At 50.2% G+C, this 27,695-nt stretch overlaps 1 protein-coding gene across 4 annotated transcripts in view; it reads left to right on the top strand.

The window, feature by feature from the left end:
• The first annotated feature begins 20,221 nt into the window (after positions 1-20,221).
• BCL11B (BCL11 transcription factor B) overlaps positions 20,222-27,695 on the top strand; it is a 94,771-nt gene continuing 87,297 nt past the window's right edge. For all 4 annotated transcript variants that reach the window (XM_059183071.1, XM_059183069.1, XM_059183070.1 and 1 more), the window contains exon 1: positions 20,222-21,261. In XM_059183071.1, coding sequence (XP_059039054.1) covers positions 21,204-21,261 — 58 coding nt within the window. In that variant the 5' untranslated portion in view covers positions 20,222-21,203. The remainder of the gene's footprint in view (positions 21,262-27,695) is intronic.

The following is a 27,695-nucleotide window of genomic DNA, read 5'->3' as shown; positions in this document are numbered from 1 at the left end:
CAAGGTTAATTCACTGCACAGGTTCCAGTGACATCCTTGGGGGATCCTCTATCAGGATCTCTCCATTAATATTTGTTTTCAAATACTAATTTTGAGACCTTCACCCGAGAGATGTCTTGCATTAGAGAGGACCTCATTTCTCAGGCCCAGCTTGACATTCACTTTTCCCACTCATGCACTCAACAAATAGATATGAAACACAACTGTGCAAATCATAGACTTAACAAATATTTATTTAAAAAAAAAATCCTGTGGTAGCTACTGTCCTAGTGTCTGGGAACACAGTAGGAAATAGAAGAGATCCAACTCTCTGCCCTCATGGAGATTATATTCTGTTAGGTGAAGAGAGACAATAAATAAAATGAGTGAAATATGCTATACTGATTTATCAAGAACTGCTACACAAGAAAATAAAGCACAGGAAGGAGATAGGAAGTGACAGGAATGGTTTGCAATTTAGTGCATTGACTAATTAATTACTTGACATTATTTTAGACTCACAGAAAATGTGCAAGAATAGTACAAATATTTTTCAGGCACTCTTCATCCAGACTACCCACATGTTAATATTCTACTACATTTGCTTCCTCTCCCTCTCTCTTCTTCCTGCCTATTTCTTTCTCTCTCCTCCCTCTCTTTCTCTCTCACGAACTATTTAAGAATAAAATGTAGATATTATGCTCCTTTACCTCTAAATATTTCATACTTACTTCCTAAAAACAAAGACTTCTCTTGCCTGACTATAGTCCAATCATCAAAATCAGGGAACCGATATTGGTACAAAACTGTTATCTACGTTCTCATCCTTCTTTGGATTTCATCGATTGTCCCAATGTTGCCTTTTGTGCTGGAAGAACAACCAAGGTCATCCACTCTACCCATTTGTCATTCCTCTTCAGGCTCCTGTTTCATGGTGCTGACACATTTGAAGAGTGCAGGCCAGTGATTCTGTAGGGTGGGTTTGTTGATGGTTCTTCAGAATCAGATTCAGGTTAGGAAATATTGGTGGGAAAATCACAGAAGGGATATGTCCTCATGCATCATATCAGGATGCATATATTGTCATTTAACTGTATTGGTGGTAATGGGAGCTATAATCATTTGGTTAGCATGGCTTTCACCAGGTTTCTCCAATGTAGTTTAGTTACTCTCACCTTTTGTAATTAAAAAAAAAAGCATTACATGGGGATGGGGTGTCTGGGTGGCTCAGTGAGTTAAGTGTCTGCCTTTGGTTCTGGTCATGATCCCAGGGTCCAGGGATCGAGCCCCATATCGGGCTCTCTGCTCAGGGGGGAGCCTGCTTCCCTCTCTCTCTCTGCCTGCCTCTCTGCCTACTTGTGATCTCTCTCTCTCTGTCAAATAAATAAAATCTTAGGGAAAAAAAGCATTATATGGGGGTACACTTCGAGACTACATAGATATCTGGTTATTCCTCAAACTTTTATCCACTAGTTTTGGCATCATTGATAACTTCAGGCAGAATTATTTATTAGTGTTCTTATCATCATCATCATCATCATTATTACCAGATGGTGATTTCCTAGTTATGTCATTCTTTCTACTTTTCTTCGTTGGCTTTCTACTGTAAGGAAGAGTTTTACTTCTCATGTATTTATTTTTTATATGTGGATCTGAATGGCCTCAGGGGCCCAGCACGCTTCCGCTGCGCAACTCTGCTCCGAATGGCCTCATAGATTCTTAGTTTTTTCTGCAGGTTATATCCCTTGTTGTCATTATTTATTTTGATGTTGATTGTTTATTTTGATGCTTTATTTCAAATTGGTCCAGTGAAAGCCCCCCTTAATCTGGCTCTGTAATTTTCACATATTTCCATCAGTTTGGGGTACTTCTTTACTTTTTGCCACAAGAAGATATTCAAGCTCTTCTCGTACTTGCCCTGCTCTGACCCTGGAATCAGCCATTGATTCCTTTTAGTGAAGAATGGGTTACTTATAAACAGAGATTTGGTCTATACATATGCTGATTGCTCCTCAGCTCTGTTAACACACAGAACTGGGGAATTTTATGCACACACATATACATACAATCTTATATGCAGCCATACACATTTTTATTTATTTCTGTATCTAGTTATCTATGTACATTAAAACTGAGTTCACGTTAATAACTGCAAGTCCAAACAATGCCTCATGGTCCATCTTATATTTCACTCTCTCAGTATTTGCAATTCCTTTCTGGACAGTGAGGACCCTGGCTCCCATTATCAATATATTTACTTATTTGTTCTATTCTGGAATGTTCAGAGAGTAGTTTCAGAATTGATAACCCATTTCTTTACAAAAAGGAAGACTACTAATTCGAATTCAGTATTTGTTTAAAGTTCTTATTTTTAATTGTCTGAGGGCATATAATGCAAATACTAGGTTCAACAGTCACTTAGTTCTTTCCTTTCAGTATAGTTGTTATTTGTTTGAAGTATCACTCTGAATTCTGTTTATATTCTCACTTAAGTCTCCTTCCTTGTTCATTTTCTTTTCTTTTTTTGAAAGACACATTAACATGATCAGGATTATACAAAATATTATAGTCAGAAAAGTAAATTTCACTGTCTCCCATCTTTTCTATTCTTCCCATTGCATCTGCGCCCAAGCCCTGCTCCTAACTGTTACGGACTGAATGTGTATCTTGGAAGTCTGTATGGTGAAGCCTTAACCCCTGGTGCCTCAGAATGTGACTTTATTTGGAAGCAGGCTCTTTAAAGAGGGTAATTGAGATTAAGTGAGGTCTTATGGATGGTCTGGTTCCTTTGAGAAGAGGAGATTAGGACAGATGAGCATAGAGGGAAGATGGCCATCTACAACCCTAGAAGGGAGACCTCAGAAGAAACCAACCCCATCAACACCTTGATCTTGGACTTCCAACCTCCATACCTGAACAAATAAATTTCTGCTGTTTTGTTTCCCACTCTGTGATACTTTGTTATGGCAGTCCCAGCAAACTGACACAGTAACCAACCTCACTAGTCCTTGGTTTCTTATTTCTCTTTGTTCAAATGAGCAGATGTGTGCATATTTCCTTATTTCTCTTACACTTAATGTAGTATACTATGGTATGCTTCCATTTTTCACTTTGGCTACATCCTAGAAATCACTCCACATCAGTATATCAATTGCTGAATAATAAATTAACCAAACAATCCAGGAGTAGGGCTTACTTGATCAGGACCTATCATTCTTTTAATACATTATGGTATTAAATTTTTTAATGATTTGTTTGGAATTTTCACATCTGTATTCATAAGCGATAAAGGTCTGTAATTTTCTTTTCCTGTGGTATCCTTGTCAGGTTTTGGTATTACTGGTATTTGTTCTAATAAAAGGGGTTAGAAAGTGTTCCTTCTTTCTCTACTTTTTGGAAAATAATTATATAAAATTGGTGTTCTTTATTCCTTCAACATTTGGAAGAAATCGCCAGTGAAATCATTTGAGTTTTTTTTTTTTTTCTTTTCCCTGTTTGTTTTGTTGGGGAAAGGTGACGAAAGAGGAGGAGAGGAGGGTTTTAAATTACAGACGTTTAACAGACATGACTGCTAAAATTTTCTGTTTCTTCTGGTCAGTTTTTATTAGTTGTGTTTATTATTAGTTTATTAGTCGTGTTTTTTAAGGAATTTGTCCATTTATTCTAAATTGTCAGTGTTTTAAAGTGAAATAGGTTGATCCAGGAAAGCCCTTCTGAGAAAGCTATATATTAGCAGCGACCTGAAGGAGAAGCAGCAGCACACACAATGAAGACGAATGGGGAAAAGTACACCAGAGGGGTACCTGGGTAGCTCAGTTCGTTGAGCAGATGCTCAGGTCATAATCTCAGGGTCCTGGGACTGAGTTCTGCATTGGGCTCCCTGCTTAGTAGTGAGCCTACTTCTCCCTCTCTCTCTTCTCTTTCTGGCTACCTGTGCTCTCTGTCTCTCTAGCTCTCTACCTCAAATAAATAAGATAAAATAAAATAATACCAGAGAGAGAAGAGAGAAGGTACAAAGCCCCTGAGGCATGCATGTACTTGGTGTGTTGAAGAACAATAAGCAGGCCAGTGGAGAGCAAAAGTGAGAGTGAGAGAGGGAGGGAGGGAGTGAGTGATGATGATGGGGTAAGCAAGGTAATGGGGGCCAGACCACTTAAGACCATCTAAGCCATTGTAGGGTCACTGGTTTTTATTCTGAGTGATTGAGGGTTTCAAGCAGAAGAGTGTTGTGATTCGACTTATGTTTCAAAAGTCAGACTGGCTATTGAGAATAGACTGAAGGATAGAGAGAGAAGGACCAGACTGGATGTCCTTGGTCCAAGAAGGTGGCTGTGCAGGTAGTGAGAACAGGCACATCTGGAAAACCTTTTAAAGCAGAACCAGTGGATGCTCTGATAGATTGGATGGTGGGTGTGGGATAAAGGAGAAGAACAAGGAAGACTCTGAGGGTTTTAGTCTGAGCAATGACCATTGACTCATTAGGGAATACTGCAGGAGCAACAGGAGGGAGAAAGTTCAGACCTTGGTCTTGGAGAGGTATTATTAGTTTATTTTTGCGCACCCAGTGAGGAGTTAAAGCAGGTGGTTGGTATGTGTAAGAAGAGTTCAAGGGGGTAGGAATACAAATTTGGGAGTGATTGGCATGAGGACACTAGTTAAAGCCATTTGACAGGTGGATGTCACCAAGGGAGTGACTGTAAATTGACAAGAGGTCTAAGGGATGATTCTGGAGTTGTCCTATGTCCAGAGATTGAGAGATGAAGAGGGACCAAGAAAGAATCTTCTGGCCAATAAGATGGGAAGAAACAAACGAGGCATATGGATTCCTTGAAGCCCACTGAAGAGCGTGGAGAGGTCAGCCTTACTATAGCCAGCGGGTCTGGTACAGCGAGGGCTGAGTGCTGACCTTTGGATTTGGCAATGGAGGTCACTGATGACCTTGACAAGGGCAGTTGGGCAGAGTTAGAGAGCCAAAGCCAACAGAGTGGCTTCAAGAGGGAATGGGAAGATCGTAATTCAACCAAGTAGGTACAGACAACTCTTTTCAAGAATTTGCTCTTCTTGGAGAAATGGGGTGGCACCCGGGGGAGATGTGAAAGAAGTACAGCATATTTTTATTAAAACCACAAAGTCAAGAGCCATTTCTCCATATGTAGAGTGTGTCTTCACTATGACACTCTAGGGACGCAGAGGTGAAGGAGACACCATCTCTGTCCCAGAGACAGGTCTACTGAGACAGCCCAGTGTGAGATGCACTGTGATGGGGAAGTCCAAGGGCCAGCGGGACCTTGCAGAGGGGCCTGAACCATCTGCGCAGTCCGGGAAACCCTCCTGGAGGAAGTGGTGCTGCGCTGAGGCTTGAACAGCTGGGAAAAGTGCCTCGACCCGCCGGAGGGTCATGGGAGGCTTTTCCACGATCTGCTCAGTCAGCTACCCTGCCTCTCTTGGCTCCGGTCCCCCGCGCTCGTGTCCGCGGCACCACCGCACTCTGGTGGGTGCTGCGCATTTACCCGGGTTCCGTCTCGCGCCGCGGACCCCTCTGCACGCGCACGCCAGGCCCGGCGCTGTCCTCCGCTCGCTCCACCAGTCCCCCGAGAAGCAGCCGCCAGCCCCCGCCTTCCCGGGTGCCGGAGGTTCCCAGCACGCCCCTCCCCTCCCCTCCCCATCCCTTGGTGTGGTCCTGGCCTTTGCGGGCCCCACGGAGATAAAGTCCGGTGATTTCCCAACGCCGTGTTTCTCCTTGGTTGACTGCAGGTGTAGAGAGACTTGGGGAAGGGCGGGGGCCGCGGCCACAGACCCAGGGAGCAGGGGCCTCGCGGCTCCCCGGGAGGCCTCCGCCCCCCCCCACCCCCCACCCCGGGCCTGCGCCTGCCCTGGCGGCCCCAGCCTCTCCCCTGAAGTAGGTGGACAGCATCATCGCTCGGTTGCTCCGCGCGCACAAGCTCTCTGCTCTGAATCCATCCATCAAACACTATTTTGAGGGTTTCGAGGCGCAGCCTGGGTGTTTGACATTATCCCACACGCCCGCCTCACACGCCCCCGAGTTCCCGGGTCTCTCCGACGGCGCGACCCACGGACACGCCTCCGGACCCGAGGGGCGGCGCCTGCGTCCGCGTCCGCGTCTGCCCCGCGCGGCCGAGGTCACTCCCAGACCCTGCGGCCGGCTCCCGGCCCGCCCCCGTCCCGTGCGGCCCGGCAGGCCCCGGACCCGCCCGGTGCGAGGCGGTCGGCGCCGGAAGAGGACGATGACGACACAGCGCCGTTAGTAAACAGCAGAGGACCGAGGAAAACAACAACAACAACAACAAGTAGCTACAGTACGATTCTGTCACGAGTCAGGCGTGTTACCCGTGTCCCGGGGCCGCACTCCGGCTGCCCCAACTGAGCCGTGAACAACTTCCTACTTCAACCCCTCACCCTGCGTCAGGGCATGCGGTCCGAGTGCGCGGTTCCTGGCTACGGTGGCCGAGAGAGGTACAGCCGGCCGATATCCCGGATGGGCATCCGCGTCTCCCAGACTCCCTTGCGGCTAGGCGGGGTCATGTGACTGACTGTGGCCAATGGGGTGCGAGTGGAAGTGGGCAGGGGCCGCGAGGAGCCAGGGACGCGCTGCGCTGTCCCCCTGCACCCCTGTGGCCGCAGAGGACGGGAGAGGTGGTCGAGCGACAGGAGGGTGGCGTCCGGAGAACACTTGCGGGCCTCTCAGTTTGTAGCGCAGCCTGGCCTATCCTGCCTACGTGAGGACGTGGGAAAGAGTCGGCCTCGCCCTTGGAAGAGCTGCCGTCCGGTCCCGCTCTGCGGTCGCCGTCGTGGCTGTGCCGCGCTGGCCCGGCGCCGGCCCTCCGCGTCCGCTCCGTGCAAACCTGGATGCAGAACCTCACCGACGGGGTGGGCGTGCTGCAGGAGCGCGCTTAAACGTCCAGCCAGGGCCTGGCCCCCGGAGGGGCACGGACGATGTCCGTTCTTGCCGGGAAGCCCGGAGCCGTGAGTCCCCTCGCTCCGGAGCTCCACAGCCGCACCGGGAGACTGTCCCCTCCGTGGGCTGAGTGACATCGGCCTGCCATCCGCAGGTGGCGGGGGTGCAGGGGTCAGAGGTGCAGGTGCCCGGGTCAGAGGTGCAGGTGCCCGGGTCTGGGCGGGACCCCGGCACTTTCCCAGCAGCGTGACTTCTCCGCCTGCCTCTCCTGTGGCTGCCCACGCGGGACCAGAGGCGGCAGCGCCGTCCGGAGTCAGCGCGGCCGCAGCGCGGAGCCTCCTTAAGGCAGGTAAATGAGAAGGCAAAGAGCCTTCTTTCTCGTCTTCCACAGGCACGAGCAGGGCTGGTTTTCTTTGCCTAAATCATTTCAGGGACGTGTGGTGAGGGCGGGGGAAAGCAGCGCTTCGTCCCTTCATTACACCCGAAATGGTTTCAGGAAAACCCCAAGAGACCGCTCTTTGATCCTGTTCCATCTTCCTGAGCACTGGTGGTCAGTGGCTACTGTCGTCGGTTCCTGTTGTCTCATGTTTTTTATTCTTTGCTTGTTAAACCCCGAAGTGAAAATGAAACCCCAACACCCAGCGCGCTAACACCGCCAGTGTCTGAGAGTTTCGGAAGGTGCTGGCTTGTTTTGAGTGTGCTTCCTCTGGGGGGTGTGATCTGCGGCTGCTGGAAGGGCTCTTGAGCTCCAGGACCTTCGCTCCACTCAAGTGTGGCTTCTCCCCGGCATCGGCCCTTATCCCCGGAGTTTGAAGTAGGCACGGAGCGTGCAGCTAGGACGGGAGATCGGTGTGGGATGTACCCGTGGGTTTCAGCATGGAAGAATGAGTCGGCCTTCATCTTGGCCTCGAGGTACTTCTAGTCCAGTCATTACTACCCTTTTCTGAGGGTGACAAGGAGGGTCAACGATTCTCATTAACACTCTTTGCAAATATAACATGCACGGGTTGTAGGGAAGGCCTGTGGCCTCTGAGTTGTCTGAGGGTAGGGTCCTCTTCAGCTCTGCTCCCTTGTGCCTCACTCACAGAGTAGCATTATTAAGTTCCTGGGACGGCCATGACCAAATATCACAAACTGGGGCCCTTAAAATAACAGACATTTGCTGTAATCCCAGTTCTGGAGGCCAGAAGTCTGATCTTGAGGTGTTGGCAGTTCTGTGCTCCATCTGGAGACTCTAGGGGAGGATGCTTCATTGCCTCTTCCAGCTTCCGGTGGCTGCTGGGCATTCCTTGTCTCAGTGGCTATATGACCCTCCCCTCTCTGTGTGTCTGTGTGTCCACTCCTTTTTTTTTTATTTTTAATTTTTTTAAAGGTTTTATTTATTTATTTGACAGAGACAAGTAGGCAGAGAGGCAGGCAGAGAGAGAGAGAGGAGAAAGCACGCTCCCTGCTGAGCAGACAGCCTGATGCGGGGCTTGATTCCAGGACCCTGGGATCATGACCTGAGCCGAAGGCAGAAGCTTTAACCCACAGAGCCATCCAGGTGCCCCCACTCCTTTTTTTTTTTTTTTTAAATAAGGACAGCAGTCATCGGATTAAGTGTTCACCCTCATCCAGTATAACGTCACCTTAACTACATCTGCAAAAACCCCATTTCCAAATAAGGTCATATTCACTGGTACAGGGGTTAGGATTCAATATATTTTTGGGGGCTGGGGACACAATTCAACCCACAAAAGAGCACAGTCCATATTCACAATCCATATTCAAGTGGAAGATCAGATGCCTGGGAGCAGAGAGGGTATGGGGAAATGAGGCAGAACGGGGCACAGAGAGGAGGCTTTGCATATCAGATGTGCTCCTGTATCCATCCACACATCATGGTATGCTGTGACCGTGAGGAAGAAATGCTTTCTTTCCAGTTTACCACTCTGCTGAGGCTCAGGCTCTTTCTTTTCTAAGGGCCATTGTGTACTTTTGTTGGTCACTCATTCATTCAGTGACTATATCGAGGCCAGATCCCAGGCTAAGAAGCACAAGATGCGCTTCCCTTCCCCAGGAGCTCCCAGCCAAGGAGGGAAGGTAGCCGTGACAGTGGTGATTTGAATACCTTAGCTTGGTAGACATAGATACAGAACCCTATAAGGAATTTGGGAAAGATGTGACAGAGCAAGAATTTTTTTTTTTAAACCTGCCCATTTTTTGAGTTTTATTTTATCCAAATCAGGACCCCTGGTCTGAAAACTATTTGACCCCATGATTGTTGGGGGAAAATCTGGGTGCCCTGACAAGGTTGGGATATTCTCTGCAAATATCAGGGTGGCCGTGCTGATGACAAGGTGTTTCCCCATGACTGCTCAGGGCTGGAAGCAAAGGCATCTCAAACGTAGGTTGTGAAAGTTCCAGGGGTGAATGTCCTCTGCAGGAAGAATAAGAGCCATCCTGTAGACTTCCCTGTTCCAGAAGGCTCCGTGGTGAATACATAATTAGGCCCTCTGTAATTACCAGTTTGAATCTGCCTAGGACACTAGGGCTCCCACCCCCTAATTTACCTTATAAATTTATTCTGCTAAAAAAGTCGAAAATGTCAGTCTTCTGTGAAAGCTGCATAAATGAATTATCTCCCCGGATGACAGAAGGTGGGAAGGAGGGGGAAGCTTCAAGAGGACATTCTTCATTGTGAGTGTCTAAAAGTACCCCACACTTAGCATGCACCCAGCACAGAGCCCAGCCTGGCTGCTTTCTGAGGCTGAGGCCAATGCTACCGGGCGGAAACCTGAGCTCCACCTGGACGAGGAACATGAGCTCTGCATCCCTGGAGGGTGGGGTAGATGGCATTTAAAATCAACCTGTGTGGACATTAGACATTAAACTGCTCAAAGAGCAGTTTCAGATGCTGGAGGCCCCCAGACAGAAGGGAATGAGGGAAAAACAAAGCTGCTTCTTATAAAGGTTCTCCTCCAAACTTGTCCGACAGTCTCCCCACACCCAGGATGGCCCCGTGCTAGGCCAGGGTCCTCCTGCGATTGTGAGCATCTCAAGGCCAGATGCCCCGTGGCGCTCTTCACAGCCCAGTGCCAGCTTCTTTGATTCTTTCACAAACCTTTATAAAAAAACAAAACATGGCAAGTCCTTAATGACATTTTAGAAGGTTTGGGAAATGAAATTCTTCTAAAAGCCCTTCTAATCCCATAACCCTAACCTAGTAGTGCTGTCATTCCTATATCTCCTTCCAGTCTTATTTCCATAGGAGGCTCCCCCCCACCTCAAAGCACTGCTGCTGCAACTTTTTTTTAACTTTTGGGGGGCTGACCATAAAAGGCATCAGTGCTGTTTCTGGGGAATTTCAGGACTACCAGGAGGGAATGACCGGTAGCTCTGTGGTCCCCGTATCTCAAGTGACAACCCACTAACATACTAGAGTCTTCCCCCCAGCCTTTGTTCTGTGGGCTCAGCTTTTTCAGTCCCCATGCTGATTTGCTGATTATTAGTCTTGTGCTTAGGTCTAGCTGGCTCACTCCTTGATGACCTACTCGGAGAAGAGGCACACCCTGTCTGTGTGTGGCAACCCGCTGGCCAATAGGGACTCCAGAGGTTAGCTGGGTCTTTGGCACAAAGTAGGAGGTTCATCAATATTTGTTGAATCTATTCACGAGTGAAACCTGTGGCATTAATCTTTTCATGCTTGAGATGAAGAGCTGAAGTATGTGCCCTAGACCGGGTGGACGAGGTTCTCCTCCTGAGCCTGGTGCAAGGCTTCCAAATTAATAATATATATTATTTACTACACGCCTACTGTGTGCCAGGCTCTGTGGAGAGATGATCTGACATACTCTGCATGACAGTCTCAGATGTCGTACAGGAGGACCTGGGACGCCAGGAAGGGAAGCTGCTTGTGTGAGGTCGTCAGCTCCCAGTTGCCCCAGTGGAGACCAGAACCTGCACCTCTCCAGAGGCGCGCGTTGGGTTGCTTGTGCCCTACCCTGCACGACTCCCAAGGTTGCTGGAAGTGCAGACACAAGCAGGGCCGGGGAAGGCCTTTGTCCCCTGGGACACTCTGCACCTCTGTAAGTTACTTGTCTGTTTCAGACTCTCACTAGGAGTTCTGCTGGCTACTCCATCCCCTCTCACTGTACAGGCCCCTTTCTTCTGGTCAGTTCTCTTTGGGACTTAATATCTCTAGATCTTTATCTGTCCTTCGTCCCATTTTTCTCTGCTTCTGTTATTTGGTTTCAGAGCCATGGTCATGTTTTTCTGGGTTTTGCCATCCTGAATGAAAAGAAAAAAAGCTTTTCCTATGGACCCTATTGTAGACCTTGTTTCTGTTTTAATTTTCTCTTTCTCCCTCTGTTTCCTCAGCCTGCATTCACTTGACCTTTGCCATTCTTCTTCCACATCTGTTGGTGGTTCCGGCTGCCTGCTCTGGTGGCCCCGCAGGAGGGCTGGAAACTGAGTCTGGGTGGAGGCTGGTGCTGTTGCAGGTAGAGACAGCCTAGGGTTTGTTCTGGTCCTGCCTCTTAGCAGCTTGCCCTGGGTTTCCTGCGTTTGAAGGTCCTTGTGTTCCAGATCAGATAAACCACCAACAGTGTCATTAGACCATCTCTCTGACATAATAGGCCTTGAGGGTCTTGGGGACTCCTGTCATCTGTGCACCTTATTCCTTTGCTCCTGTGTCACTTGAGACAAGTCTCAAGTACTGGTGGAGCACTTTGGTGGGTTGTATTAGACTCGGATAGTCCTTTCATCATGTCATCGACTTCTGCTCTACCTTTATATTCCTCAGAGCAGGAGTGGTGACAAACCTGGCAAATTCAAGTTTGTCTGGTTGAGGAACCCGAGTCCGAAAGCCATCACACAGCGCGGCTCTCTCTGGGGCCCAGCATCCCACGTGGACTGGGCACAGAGCAGGCTCCCTGTCAGTGCTGTTGGAAAGATGAAATCCGTGATGCTGATGAAGTGATTGCTCTGTGCTAGAGCCTGGGCCAGGCTTGCTTGCGTCTGCTGAGACTGCCAGCCCTCAGGTGTTCTGAAGCCCTGCCTGACGATGGAGATCACCTAGTGGGGAAATGAATACCCTCCCCTCTCTCCCCAGACCATGCAGCTCCCATGGGCCTTTTACTCAGCCTGAGATGCCAGGTCTGTGCCCCTGGCTGCATGTAGTGCAGGGCTGCGGGGGGAGCGGGGGTTGACGCAGCAGGCAGCCCTCTTGGCTGGTGGGGAGATACCTTTGGACAACTGGCCCGGCTGTCAGTCCTGGCAGGCAGGGCTTAGGGGACAGACGCCTCAGCCAGCCCCAGTGTCCATTTTTTCACTCAGAGGAAATCCTTGATGGGCACGGTACTGCTGGCTGCAGCTGCTGGCTTGGGGCTGGGGGCTAATGCAGCCACCGTGATCCCTGACACCTTCTAACAATTTCGCGGGGGCTCTCACTGCATTATGGGGATGTTCAAGGGCCATGTAATGCATGGTGCGTGTCACCATCAGAGGCTGGGCAGGGCACAGATGCAGCTAGGGAACCCGGGCCATGTCTTTTCTCAAAGGAGGATCTATGTGACCGCTGCCCAGCCTGGCAGGTCCTTTCTCGTTACTGGGAAATTTGCAACGGAAGAGCTTGGTGGGGAGTGGCAGCCAGGCACAGCCCAGCTCATCTCAGGAAGAGACCGTGTTTTCTAGTGCTTCTGGGGGAGAGATGGCCGCCAACTGGCACGGTCGTCCTAGCTTTGGGGGTCCTCCGCAGCCTCAGCCTGGGAGTTTGGGGGCCTGTGTGCCTCTGCCCCTTACTTGGGAACTGTAACCCTTAGAGATCAGAAGGAGCATGGGAATAAGACAATTCAATAAGCTCACAATAAAACATCCAAAGCCTTTCATACTTTTTCACTTTCTTTAACTCAATTTATTTTTCATTTTGTGGACAGAGATTTAGTCTGGGTATTAGTTTATGATTTTTTTGCTGAAGGAATTACTCAACACACACACATATAAAAAGGAAATATTATTTTTATCATTTATTTTGTGCCATGTATACCATAGGAGAAAAAAGTGGAGCAAAATCACTTCAGCACCGCTGTGTTTTTCATTACAAAGTTATTACATATAGAAATTACTCCAAATTATCTGAAATGAATGGAAATTATGAGGTTTAAATTCCCCAGGTTACTGCAGGCACCGCTCTGGAAATTTATTTTGTCATCTTGCTGAACATAATTGCTACAACAGAATTTCTTCCATTTTACAACTGCAGCATAACTTATTTATACCGGTGTAGCTGTAATTTTACATCAATAAGTTGAATGGGAAGGAATACACAGGTGGTAATTGAAAACAATAATTTGTGCTGAGGTCCAGGTGGAACGGTTGGCTGAGGAAAAGACTCCAGTTACCGTGGGCAACAGCTCTGTGTCACTGCGGTCTCTTCCCATCCCGTTCGCCAGCACCCGGCACATGGTCCGGATCTCCGCTGCCGGCTTCCCCAAGGCTGCCGCGGTGAAAGCCTGGCCTTGTCGCATGTCAGACCAGCCCCTGCACCCTGGTCTCTGAACAGAGGAGGCCTAGGCTACCACAGGATGGTGGCAGCGGGAGGGGTCGGAGGGAGGGGCCCCATGCTGTCTCCTTCATGCAGCTCCTGTCCGTTCCTCCTGCTCCTCCTGATTTCCAGCTTGCCTCTGTTTTGGGTGCTTGTAGGTACCCGCAGCTAATTAAGGTGTTTGATAGATTTCAACTGGAGTATGAGTTCTTGCCAGAAACATCGACAATTCGATTCCCCAAACACAACGCAGAGTGTTAAATCCACTAATGCTTTCTGCATTACTGTGTTCCTTCCCAGCCGGAATGTGTGGTCTGGGTACAATACCGAAATGGTCCCCAAGCAGGCGTCCTCACTCCTCAGTTCTCTAATTGTTCCTGTTAAGCAGATACAAATAATGAAACTGCAGATGCCTGTGCTGAATCCCAACAGCCGAGGAGTCTACCCATATGAAGATGGAGGCCCAAAGTCAGATTAAAAAAACAAACAAACCAACCACCATGGCCCGTAAATCTGCCCTCTTTCTATGGCAGCCCAGTGGAGACAGGTAAGAGATGGGTGTCCGTGCTCCTGTCTCGGGTCGCATTGCAGGACACATGTAGAAGGGGAGGAGGGGCTTTGCCTCCAGTTCACATGGGAAATGGTACTGCCACAGCTGTATTTTAGCAGCCATTGTTGTAGCAGTGATCCCAGCGGCTTAAAATCACAGTGAAATCATCTTTTTTAAAGGACCCAGATTAAACTAATACCAGAATGCACAGCAACCCAGCGTCTCGGTTTTCCCTGGGTGGCATTAATTATCTTTTGTTGTAGCAAACTGTCTGCCTTGTAAATTGAGCCGAAAGTGTGTCTTCAAGCAGATGCAATGTTTTAATATGCCCACAATGAAACAACTTTTATAACTTCCACATACTCTGGATCTATTATTCCATCCCCAGTTACGTGCCTGCGGTTCAAACTTGGTGTGGTGGAGGCTTGTTTGTTTGTCATCCTGCACCCTGAGCCCTTCTCTATTAACTTAAGTGTTTTCTAGGATACAAAGTACCTTTGTTAAATTCACTGGAAAGCAGTCCTGGCTGTTCCTGAAACTACAGCACAACGATGAGCCCTCCCAGATCCCCTTTTCTTTTCCAGCTCTGGAAGGCATATCTGAAGCAAGGTGCTGGCTGGCTCTTATTTTCATTTTTTGGTAAGCGCCCCCTTGCAGCATTTTTATTAGCTGTGTCTTCAGAGGGATGCTAGCCTGACTCATGCCTCTCTCCCCTTCTCTGTTTTTCCCTAAGCGAGTACTTCCCCCTCACTTCCCTTGCCACCACTTCCTTTGTGGAGAGCATCACAGCACAGACAGGAGTTTTCAGAGCCTAGGATTGGGGGTGGGGACAGAGCTTGCCACTGAGTCACACTCACCTACAACTCCAGTTTAGCATCTACTGAAACTTCCTCTTTCTCAAACTGCTTAAGGATACAAACTAATTAATCCTCGCAGCCTCATAAAACCCTTGTTCGGAAGGTGATCATCATTGCCTCCATCCCCAGCTCCTCCCCATTTCCTATCACCAGACCTCATTGTAGTGCCAGCCCTGACGACAGCGGCTGACAGCCAGGCTCAGAACTGAAAATTCCCTTCTGGATCCCGATTCTTTCCCCAAATGAACCATTTCAACTCTCTTTCTCTTCCTTGTTTATGTTCCAAATAGGGTAGATTGACGACCACCAGACCACTGAATTTAAACTAGCATGTGTGTGCACCCGCACCCGTGTATGTTTTGGATTTTCAGTTACACAATTTGTAGGCTCAGTGACTAGAGGAAAAGCAGCAGAGAGACCCTTTCTGTGCAACACACACACACACACACACACACACACACAGTGTTATCACTCTTATCTCTGTGTATGTGGGGGTGGGGGGGTGGGATTTGGTGGAGTTTGATCATCTTTGTGAACAATATTTTTTCCCAAGTCGACCAACTGGGTGATGCCAGTCCCTACCAAATTTGAATTGATGACTCAGAATTAAAATTAGCAAGGCAAGAAAATTCCAAATGAGGTGAGAAAGCAGTAGAAATAGTTCCAGATCCCCTAGTACTGAGCCATTCAATATCATTTCTGATGACAGGGACAGAGCTAGGAACATTCAATGTGGGTGTGAGTCTTTTTCATGTACGGAGAGTTGGGTAAGTATTTTTAAGGAAAATAATACATGAATCAGGAACAGTGACTTTGGTTTAACCCTCTGCAGGCTGCAGCTATAGAGACAGCAGGCAGTGATGGCTCTTAGTTTTCCTAGAGCTTACCTGTCCTTAAAGCAGTAGTCAGAAATCTACCAAGGTACCAAGGCCCAGTGTTACTTGCAGAGACAAGTAAGGTACAAGAATACCGTGTCTTAACAAAAGGCAGTGTTGCTAAAGTCATTACATGGAGGGAATCAACCAAATGATTGCTAGAAGGCAAGTTTTGTGGTCCTGCCTTTGCTGTAAATTGACAATGCAAAAAACCCCTCCAAATCCAGCACAGCCTTAATTGAGTCCTTATGGCATTTAGAAATTTGTCGTAATTTTCAGAAATGGCTTAGAATAATTCTAGAAGATACGCTAGGAAGTGCAAAAGGCCCCTTTCCGTCTTTTTATGCTTCTGGTTCGGAGAGCTCCTAGAGATTCTAGAACTGGAAGGAAGGAGATAAGGGCCATCTTGAGAGCCTTATTAATACGTATATTAGCAGGATTTGCTTTGTCTCTCCATTATAGTTTCCTCAAAAGTTTAAACAGTCCATTGATGAGATTGGTGCATTTTATTTATTTATTTATTTATTTATTTATTCTCCTCTTCCTAGTCAATAGTGTATGTATATATATAGGTATATAGGTATAGAAATTAACAGGCAATTGGCTTCTGAGTTCGCCCTACGCCCATGAATATAAAAAGATTTGCCTTTGCAGATTTTTTTTTTCTTTTTAAGCACCAGAAATGAAGCCCAAAGTAATTTGGTAAGATGTGTTGCTCAGTTTTTATATTGCTACAAAGTTATTTGACTACACTTCAGAGGGGTGGATTCCTGTTTAAAAAAAACAAACAACAAACGAAATGTGGATTTTCTTTCTACAGAAACATTGGGAGTTCCCATTTCTATTGATGCTACTTATCTTGGTTCTTTCCAGATTTTTGCAAAGACATAATGTAAAATATAACCGTTCAGAAGGCAAAGATAACATTGTAGGATCTCAAATAGAGCACCACCTCAGCTAAGAGCTAAATATTGAGAATCAGTCAAAGAATTTCAAACAAGAAGCCTGGCTTAAGGGGTCACGTGTCTGTTTAATCTGTCCCCACTGCATGGAGTGCGACACGCAGCACACGCAGGGAATCAGAACCCCACACGAGGTTAATGAAAATGCACTCTGATTTGATGAAATGATTTATGATTTCTGAGCTACTCCTCTATAAAGAAATTTAAAGTGACTGAGAATATGGGGGATTATCTGCTAGAATGCTCTGTGAAGCTAGAAGAAGAAAAGCAGGGAAATATTTGTGAGTTCCAAAAGCCTTTTGACATCTGCTGTTCTCTTTTTCCTTTTTCTTTTCTTTCTTTCAGATAGTGCAGAAAATATGGCATTTCTTTCCTCCTGGTTCTAGTCTGCACAAAGTCCCAGTCCTGGGCCAGGCACACAGTAGGCCCATAGAAGGTAGTGGAGAAATGAGTCTGAGGTATTGTAATATTCCTTCAGGAGCACATTCGTACTGTACTTCTATTTTCCTATGTTAAGCGCCTGCACACACACACACACACACACACAGCTCCCCTCTTTGGGGATGGGAATGACTTTTATTCTGTAAAAAGATTTGGTAGATCAAGGGGTGAGGTGGGAGTGCCTGTGTGCAGGGTACCGGACACCCTGCCCGTTTAGGGTCCTGAGTCAGGAGTAGGGCCCAACCTCTCTGCCACCCGTTGTTCCCACACCTCCTGCCTGTTGCCTGGGCATCAAGAGAGGGGACCTATTACTGGGGGCCAGCTGCCAAAGCCAGGCGGGGTCCAGGGGAGAGGTTAAGTAAGGTCCAGGGAGAGGCGGCTATTGATCCGGCGTGGAACGCGAGACAGAGAGCGCAGCAAGACTAAAGGGGGAGCTGTGAGACCAGACATTAACAGCTTTCAGCGCTAATGATGCCCGTGCCAGACGGGCTGAGGGAAAAAAAGGAGACTGGAGCGGCAGCTGGGATTGCTCGCTGCCTGCACCCGGCCAGCTCCCGGGCGAGGAGGAGGAGCAGCAGGCGGCAAAGGAGGAAAGGGAGGAAGGAGGGGGGGGGGGGAGAGGGCGAGGGGGCCAGCGCGGGGCTGGGCAGGGGCAGGGCGGCCTCTCCCCGGTCGCCGCGAGGTGGAGCGCGCCGGCGAGTGGCGGCGTGTCCGGTCCTGCGCCGGCCCGCCCGCGCGTCCCTCTTCCCGCCGTCGGGGCAGCGCGGGGCCAATGAGGAAGTGCTCCCCGGGTCCGTCGCGGCCCGCGCCGCCCCCCTGCCCGCTACTTCCTGCCCGGGGTGGGGGTGGTGATGGCAGGGGTGCCCTCTCGGCAGACCCCGCCGCCCGAGCTACAGCCGAAGTTCCTGAGCGTCCTGCGCAGTACGCGGATGGGCCCCCCCTTTCTTGAAGGGGGCTGTCGCGTTCCCGCAGGCCACAGACCGGGTCCCCAGTGCTTGTAATCAGCATCCAAGGGCCAGGGTCGCAGGTTGGGATTTTGGGCGCCGGACTGCCGGTGGAGCCCGGCAACAGGCACGCCGCCGCGGTTTAAGTCAGACCTGCCCCGGGCGCTGTGTGACCTTGGGCAAAACGCTAACCCTTTCTGGACTTAACAACGCCAGTTCTCAGGCGGAGAGCTCAGAGCCCTCCCAAATTTAGGAGTCTGGGCAGGTTAGGATGACCAGTTTATGGTTTTCTTAAGAAGTTTATTAAAGGTGCGTGTGAGCATTTTTTCTTACTTAGGCCACTTTCCTGGAAAGATTTTTCACGGTGGGTCTAGAAGGGAAGAGAGATAGAAGTGCTTCTGGACTTTGGACCACGAGGAGGTGGGGTGGGGGTGGTGGGCAGCTGTGTGTAGTCGAGGTTGGGGGGAATGCCTATTCCTACCCACGCCTCCCTGCCCAGTCCCCACCACCTCGGACGCGGACCCTGGAGCCCAGACCGCAAAATTGCATGCTAGGGCTCATTTTATTGTTATTAAATTTTGGAGGGGGGTCGTTTGGGCAGGAAGGTTTTTTCTGTTCTCACTGCGTTCTAAGTTGTAGGTACCTTCGCCCCACCCAAGACCTTGAGGGCGAGCAAAAACTCCATGTGTCCCCCAAGGAAAAGGACCCGAGAGAGGCGGTGCGCCCGGAGGCGTCACCGCCCAGCCACTCGCTAGAGTGTAGCCGCCAGAGCCCGGCCTGGGGGCGGGGTGGAGTGGGTGCAGCTGGGCTCGCGGGCGAAGCCCAGCCCTGAGCCAGGCCCCGACCCGCCCTGGCCGCCTCTCGGCCCAGACCAGAGGTACCCTGAGATGGGAGAGGGGCCCAGCGCCTAGCGCGCCCAGCCATGGAGGCAGGTCATCAAACAGATGAAGTTGGCCGCGGCTTGGGGAGGGACGGGGCGCGGGATGGGGGAGATGTCCACGCGGCTGCGGCCTGGCCTTGTCCCCAGGCCACGGAGAGTCCCCCACAACTGCTCTTGTCCTCGCCGGCTGGAGATCAAACGGCTGACAAGGCAGCTGTGTCCTTCCCAATATAAGGGGCGATTTCAACTCCTGTCCTGGGCGGAGGCACACAGGACGTGGGTGTGTGTGTGGGGGGGGCGGGGGCGCCCGTTGCTTCCAGGTTTCAGTAATTGTCAGGAGGGCGAGAGGGTACTGGGGGACCTGATACCTCTTCTTCAGCGATTTTTGGCCACGCCCACTTCTGGGTCAGCCGGTGCAAGTCCCTCTCCCACGCGGAGCCCTGTCCCCTTACCCCCACGCTTCCACAGACTGGAGGGTGGGACCCGTGTTTGACCCCACGGAGTTAATGGGGGGAGCGAAAAGACTCAGATGAATATTCCTTTCGGAATGGGACTCACACAAGGTCTCATGTTCCCTCTCCCCCGATTGTGCTCTAAATTCTTTACTTCTCTCAGTGTCTTTTATTTTGTCCACTTGGCTTTCCCAGAGTTTGTAATATCAAGATTTCTATGGAGACACTTTTTGGAAGTTTAACCCCGACCCCTCAATAAAACAAAAGTAAAACCAAGTTACTTCTCCAGCGAGGTGCAACAAGCTGACCATTGCCCCCAGTTCCCGTGTCGACCCCAATCCTTTACACAGTCCCTCCCCCTTTCAATCCAGAAGAGATTTTGGATGGGTGGGTGGGGACTAGCGTCGATTCAATTTACTTTCACGCACTCAGCTCGCCTCCTCCCTTCTCGGGGGTCCTGCTCGCAGGAGGGGAGGAGGGATGAAGCGAATTTTCTTTTATTTAAAAATATCCTCCTCCCCCTCCCCTTTTGCGCTGCCAGTGCACGGGGAGAAGAGGAGCGCACAAAAACGCTGTTTGCACGTGTGGCCGGCCTGGACTGCGGGTGTGCGCACGGGCGAGTGTGCGTGTGTGTGTGTGTGTGTGTGTGTGTGTGCGCGCGCGCGCGCGTGTCTCTGTGTGTGCTTTCTTGTTCTCTTACAGGGTACAATGTTAAAAAGCCACCGCTAGTCGCCCCCAGTGCTCCGACTCTCTGGGTCTTTTTGTCTCTAGTGCAGATTAAACGTCACGTCCGCACTTGAACTTGAATTTTATCCCATTGTACAGAGGCAGCCCCAGCCATAGAGAGACCGAGAGCTCCCAGAGAACCCGGACTCCGCCATCTTCACGTTGCAATCTATAGCTCCCAGTCCGCGCCCGCACCGACCCAGGCGCACTGGGCGAGCCGCCCCTCAGCCCCGCTCCCCCCGGGCCCGCGGCGCCAGGGGAGCGCTGGGGAGCGCTCGCGGGGACCCGGCAGCTTCTCCGGCCGGCGCCAGCCTGCCAGGTGAACTGGGAAGGATCCGCTCCTGGAGTCCCCCCAGAGCCTCGGAAGGGTCAGTCTCCGAGAAAAAAACAGGCAGCCCGCAGAAAGCCCAGAAACAACCGAACCGGGGCAGTTTTACATTGCTTTGGGTTTTTTGAGGGGGCGGGGTGAAGGGGTACGAGACAAGTCCCCAAGTTTTCTTTGCTTTTTTTTTTTCTTTTTCTTCTTTTATTATTTTTTTATTTGTTCGCATTTTTTTCTCCCCCACCCCCCCTCCTGGTAGAAGTGCGCTTTCCACCTACCAGACCCTGAAAGAAAGTGTCAGGAGCCGGTGCAAAATCCGGTTAAGTTCAAGAAGACATTTGGAAGTCCAGGAGGCCAAGCAGTTTGAAGAAGTGTAAGCGATTTTTTTCCTTCAAAAGAATATATTTTTAAAGAAACCAGCCAGCTCGCGGCAAGCAACAGCAGATTTTTTTTTTTTTTTTGCCTCTTTCTCCTATTTTAGATCGAGAGATTTTTCTTTCCTTTTTTTCTTCTTTTTCTTTTTGCAAAACAAAGCAAAAGACAGCATAGAAGAAAGAGCAAAATACAGAAGAAGAGGAGGAGGAAGAGAGGGCAAGAGAGGAAGGGGGAAAAAAAAAACAAAACACCAACCCGGGCAGAGGAGGAGGCGAGGAGGCGCGGCGGCGGCGGCGGCAGCGGCAGCGGCGGCGGCGGCGGCGGCGGCGGCTCGGACCCCCTCCCCCGGCTACCCCCATCAGTGCAGCTCTCCGGGCGATGCCAGAATAGATGCCGGGGCAATGTCCCGCCGCAAACAGGGCAACCCGCAGCATTTGTCCCAGAGGGAGCTCATCACCCGTAAGTGTCTGCGGCGTGCGCGCCAGGGGCCGGAGGATGGGGCTCCGGGTGCCCGGGGCTGGGTACACAGGGCCGGGCCGAGCGCCGGGGCCGCCCGCGGGCTCGCAGAGGCAGACGCGGCGGCCCAGAGCATGGTGGGGGGCGGGGGGGCATAGGAAAGTTTCTTTGAAGCCCTTGGAGTCGGAGCGCTGTGCAGTCAGACGCGCCTCGGGCTCGAGGGCCTGCGAAGCGGGCTCCGGGCCGGGGAGGGGGCGCGAAGCCTGGAGGAGGTGTGTGTGCACGCGGAGCCTGGCTGGACGCTCGCCCCTCCGAGCGGCGTGTGTGGCGGCGGCGGCGCTGGTGGCGGGGTTTGGAGAGGAGGGGGAGGGGGCTGGGGGAGCGGAGGGGGAGGGGGGAGCCGGGAAGTGGGGAAAAGTTGGCGAGCGCGTGGGTCCGCGCTGACGGCGCGGGCGGAGGAGAGCGGGGTGCGCTTGGGCCTAGGGGAGACGCAGGGCGAGGGGCGGCTGCGGGCTCCGAGTCCTCGGTCGCTGCACCCGGCGGGGCAGGGCGCCGGCCACGCCGGTCCTAGGATTCCGCCTGCGCCTTTCTCTCCCTCCTCTTGCTATTTGCAAAAGAATCCAGCTGCGCGGCTGTTTGCTGGGCTCATGCCCCCCCCCCCCCCATTTCCCCACCTCCGTCTGTCTCCTGGGATGATCTTGTCTTCTATCCCCCATTCCAAAAAAAAAAAAAAGAAAAAAAAAGGTGGATTGGGGGTTGGTGAAAAAGCCCCGCCATGGGGGAAAAAGAAGGATCGTCAGCTAGGATGAAGAAGACTGGGATGTGCTTGTAAAATAGGGGGAAAGAATAAAAAGAACAAAAAAAGAAAGGGGGGGGGGAGAAAAGGAGAAGAGCCCTATCAATCTCTTACCCATCTTTCTATCTCAGTATCTTTCATATTCCTTCTCTAAATAAACAAGGCAGGTCGCAGTGGAAATCCACCCGTCGAAATCGTGTGGATTTCAAGCAAGTGGCCGGGCAGGCAAAGTCAGGCAGCGGGTCAGAGACTCAGCAGCTTCCAGCGCCCCAGTTGGGTTTATTTAGAAAAGGGAAAAAGCGAGCGCGAGCGGGCCAGGTACGGTGTTTGCAGGGGAGCTCGCCCCGAGTACCCGCGCAGTTGCACGCGAAGGTCGGCTCGCAGCGCTCCCTGCCCGGCGCACGGAGCCCGCGGGGCTGCTGCTTCGCGGCGCTCGAACATCTCCCCGCGGTCCTTTCTCTCGCGGTGCCTAGGTCGCCGTTGCCTTTTTTTTTTTTTTTTTTTTTTTTTTTTGATTGCAATAGAAATAAAACGTTCTCTGAGTGCCATCGAGACCGTGGGCAGGTTGTGTTCCTGCAATCCTCGGAGCACCTCGTCGGGCTGAGGCTGGGGCCGGGCAGCCCTTGCGGAGCTGGAGAGGGCTGCGCGTCCAGCCGCAGCCGAGGACTGGCTGCGGGGCGGCCGAGAGCCGAATATTTATGTTATATTTTAAAAAATTTAAATAAATAAATAAATATATAAAAGGGGCTCTCCCCTCCCCTGAACACCCAGCACAGGAGCCATCTGCTCGGAGCATTTGCTGCTGCCACCTCTCCTTTGTTACAGCACATACATTAGTAAGAATTTGTGGATTTATTATTGTTTTTTGGGGCAGGGAATAGATTTTAAAGTGGGGTTTGCCTTGGGAGAGGGATTCGGTTTTGGAGGGAGGGAACAGAACTTCTCTTTTATTTTTCACCATTGTAACATTAAAGAAGACTCACTGGTTGCATTTTAAACAAAATGTTTTATAACCAGATTTGAGCCTGGCTTGATCAAGGTCCTTTTGGCCAGTTGACATTTCGTCCTTTACCTAGCCAAAACCATTGCTTATTCCTCGCACCCCCCCCCCCTTAGGTGGTGTACTGGTTGTTACAATGTATGTATTTGCAGAGGTTAATTTCTCTAGGAGGCAATTTGCCCCTAGTAGCCTCTCTATAATTGCCAGGGTTGTTTTTGAGGAAGGGGAGGTTGGGGGGGGGTTGGGGAAGGGGGAGTCGTCAGGGCTCCATTGCCAAGCTGGAAGCATCGAAAGGAGCCAGAAGTGGTTTGCAGTTGTGTGTAAGGGGGGGAAGAAGCAGGTAGGTTTGCTTTGCTTTTGCTCTCTTCCCCTCTGGCATTCCTGGGACATCAAGAGAAGGCCCTGGCCAGAAGGACGGGTGGCAGCTGGTCGTGGGGGACAAGGCGAGCCTGCTGGTGCAGCATCCTTCCACCCTTCATTTGTTTCCCTTCTCTCTCAGCCTTGCACCGGTGCTGGGGAAAATGCCGCGGCCACTGGAGCTGGGGGGGAGGGAGAAGAAAGAGGCAAAGGAGAAGAGGTGAGGAGGAAGAGGAGGAGGAGGAGACAGGGGCAGAGGGTATCTTGCCTGCCTTTCAGGGGCACATGGAGCCCAGGGCATGTGCAGGGGGTCAGGCAGAGAGAGTGGTCCAACCAGTTTTCAGACAAGGCTATTTATTATCAAAAAGCAGCTGGCTTCTCTGTTTGTCCTGTGTCACCCTGGAGGTGGGAGTGCAGGCAGGAGAATGGCAGGAATTGGATGCAGTTGAGGCTGCATGGCCTGTGGAAGTGCCTCTCCACAGTGATGCCGGAGTCCTGGGTTTAGGGTGCTCTGGAGCCCTGGCCAGCAGGACCAGCGCTGTCATAGCCCTTACCCCAGAGGGTTCACATTCTAGATTTTAAAATTACCCAAAATGTGCAGCTTCCGTGGGGTGGCTGCCCCTGGTTCTTTAGAGACAATGTAACTTAGGATGACTGCTGGTCTGGGAGACATGAAGAGTACACAAACAGCAAATGATCTTGGGGTGGGGGGCATTGCAGAAGACATCTGTAGTGAGCCTTGTTAAATGTACAGACAGGGCCCGAGAGAAGAGAAGTGAAGTATAAAACAGGGTGGGGGACAGCTGGGGATGAAAACCTGGGCTTCTGGTTTGCTTCAAAATGTTTGACCCAGATGGATATGGCTTTTAGAAGCGGAGGACGACAGACATAGCTATTAATAAAAACAAACACAAAACAACAGTGACAATAGTGAGGAGGGAAGAAGAGGGGCAGTGGCTGACCAGGCAGAGGGAGGGCTGTGAGCCCCGTGCCAGACAGGGAGGGTAGGGGAAATTGAAATGGAGTCGGGTCCACGAAGGTGCTCTAAGGCTTTCCGAAGAGTGAGATGTTCCTAGTAAATGATACAGCCCTAGTGAAGGTGATTTTTGTCAACAACCTACCAACAGGTTTCCTTGGAAGGTCAGTAATTTTCCGTATGAATTCCCAATTTTGCAAAAACAACTAGAGACCCAAGGCTTGACACGGAAGTTAGGCTAACTGTGTTAATTTCACAATTGCCTCTTAAACTGGGTTTTGCTCTAGCTGTGTGTTTTGGAGGCGGCTGGGTTCACAACGACCTTAACTCTCTGGGGTATAGTGTATTTCCAGTTGTCCACAATCTTTCAAGATTGGGCCTCTGATGAATTTCATAAGATGAGGGTCCTCTTTTTTGTGGAGGGGGGATAGTTGGCAGGGGAAGGGGGAGTGAAGGTTGTCTCCCTTCTGCACAGAAGGGAACCCCATATCATTAGAAGTGTGATATAAGTCAGCTGCTCTGATTCCACGGGAGAATAAAAATGTGTTCATCAAAGGTGTTATGCCAGGCTGATTTTATTCATTTGTAATTCACACCTGAGAGAAAACAGCCGTGAGCGTATTTTAACAACCCTTAATATTTTTAAAGGGTATTCTTTCCCTCCCTGAATATTATGTACATATGCATATTTCTTTCTTTGAGGGTGGGAGCTTGCTATCTGCCTGTGCTTTGGCCTTGATGATTTTTGTGTGGCCTTCAGAGTATTTCGTACAAGAAAACGAGTCATTCATTGCTCAAGTGCTAGAGTGAATGCAGTTGCTTTGGTGAAGCCGGCCTTAGGAACGTGGAGGGAGGCTGAGGTCAGCTGGCTGGGTGTGGCTGTCTGCTGACCCCAGTGCAGGACTCCACGGGTCTCCCTGACCGGAGAGAAAGGCCAGCTTTGGGTGCATCTGACAGTAATTAGCGGTGCGTCTCAGGTGAGATGGAAGCTCAAGGAACAGTTCGTTTACAGATAGCAGCTTCCGATTGTAGAGAGCACCAGTTTCTAGCGCCTTATCAGTCTCGAGCTCCTGGCGCTTTTAGCTTAGAACATGTCTTGCACCAGGCCTTCCCTTCTTCATTCTCATCTCCTTCCTTGATCGCTTTGCATTCTCTGTTGCTTGTTGTGATAAAATACTTTCCAAAATAAACTTTCAGTTGAATTGGCTTTTCGTTGATGGCAAGCCTGAAGTGCCGAGTTGCGCCTGGTGCCACTTGGCAGCTAGGGGGAGCTCGGTGCCCGTGTCATGGCTTGGCGCCGTTGCTACAATGGGCCGGGAACGGGCTTCCACCAGCAGCCCAGGCAGTTTGCCTTGCTGCAAAATGTCTTAAGTGTGAAGTTGTAATATTGATTTTCCTGCGGAGATTCGAGCAGGACAAAATGAGAATAAAGTTTGAGAAATCTATTTTCAAGCTATTGGCATTGATTTATAAGCCCTCACTAGGCAGATGGGAGTATTTTTCTTTTTTTCTCTTCTTTTCCTTTTTTTTTTTTTTTCTTTTTAAACAATTAAAATGGTAAGTTTTGAATGGGTGCATTTTCCCCTATGAGTCTGTGGTCTTGACTTTCTGAAAATCCCATCAGACTGTTCAGGCATTCGCGATGGAATGAAGGGATCTGGGAAGAGCGTACATCATTTTGTCCATTTCTGTGTTGCATGTCACAGACCCAGGGAACGGTCGAGAATTGCTGCTTTTGGGAGTCATGCTCCTAAAACAGCTTGATGAGTGGAAATCCTTTTAGCTCAGGTTTTATAACACTTGGATTCTCAATTCCATTTATTAGGTAATGTTCCCACTGTACTAAGGGAAATAGCACCATTCCCCAAAGATATCAAATGCCAACTCAAATAACGTGTAAAACTTTGTTTGGAAGGAGTATGGGCTTGCTAGACCCAGCGTCGCTAATACCTTTCACCCTGAACAGTGCCCTTAATGGATGGCTTTTAATGAGACTCTTTTTCTCCTAAACATGTAATTTAGTGCTGGGGAATATGTGTGCTTTTGATCACGGGATTTCTGGATCTATAATGTCTTCTCCAAGTTCAAGAAATAGGCAGACAGCACAGTTAACCTCGAGTCTTATGGTTGAGTTCAATATATGGGCAGAAGAGGTTGCCCTGAGACAGGAAAGAGTGCTTTATTCTAACCTGAAAGAGAAATAAATTAGGTCAGACAAAAGCCTTAGTGCTGTCATCAGCTGAGAAAGAGCCTTCACTCTCCCGTACAGAGGGCCGGCAATTTATCTGATGATTTCTCTACTTCATTTAATGTTTGAATTGAGCCAGTTGTAAGCATATCGCGGCAGCGAGCTCATTTGACAACTCAGGAGATGAAGCGGCACGGTCACCTCGCAGCCTTGGGCTGGGCAGTGGCCTTTGGCCTGTAGAAAACCGTTAAAAGAATTCACTTTAGAAATCCCCGGCCCTTTGCCTTGGAACCTGGGAGAGTGTTCACAAGCTGTAACTAAACACGGACTGCAGATATGACGATGCTTGATAAGACGGTACATGCGGGGAGGGGAGAGATGGGGTTCTTGACCTTTGGAGGCTGCCTCCTGCCTTCCCTGTGGCTTGAGGAAGGCCCCCCTGGCTGTCCGGCTGGGGTCTGTCTTTAGCTGAATCTCTCCAAGGACTTGGGACTCCAGGTTTGGTGCTGGGGTCTCATATGGGAAGACAAGGGAAAAGAAATGCTCTCTGGGGCCCGCACCCAGCACCATAGAGTCAAGTGACTGCTGCTGGCCGAGCATCCCTCTCTGAAGGTGGTGTTTGCTGTAGGCACACTGATGGGTTTTTTTTTTTAATGGGGAGAGAACTGGGGATGAAAGTCTGTCATCAAGCTGCTCTGCGTATGGCTTTGTCACTTCTTTATTTACTCCCATGACGGGGTTTGGAGTCCTCGGTGTTCTGCCCCCTCCACCCCTCACCCCGCTCCCCACTCCGTGTACCTCTCTTCTTTCCCAGGGAGCCAGATGCCCCTGAGACCTGCTCAGGTCCAGGTCCCCGTTTCTCTACCCCTCCCCGAGAAAAGCCGTTTGTTGACTGCCTCTCTGGAGCCGTAGTCTCCCCAAAGGCCTGCATACGGAGAGCCAACAGCAAGCAATTTGGAGACCCACGGAAGCAGAGGGACATGCTCCTTCACACTTCTGGCATATTCTGCATGAACTAGTGTGTGTGTGTGTGGGGGGGGGGCGGTGCACGGGGAGAGGGGAACAGCATCGTTTTTTACTGGCAAGAGGGACACCAGATCGAGCTTTGATTAATGGTGCT

Source organism: Mustela lutreola, chromosome 7 (genome assembly GCF_030435805.1).
Source record: "Mustela lutreola isolate mMusLut2 chromosome 7, mMusLut2.pri, whole genome shotgun sequence".
Lineage (NCBI taxonomy): Eukaryota > Metazoa > Chordata > Mammalia > Carnivora > Mustelidae > Mustela > Mustela lutreola.
This window is presented reverse-complemented; position numbering and strand designations above follow the sequence as displayed.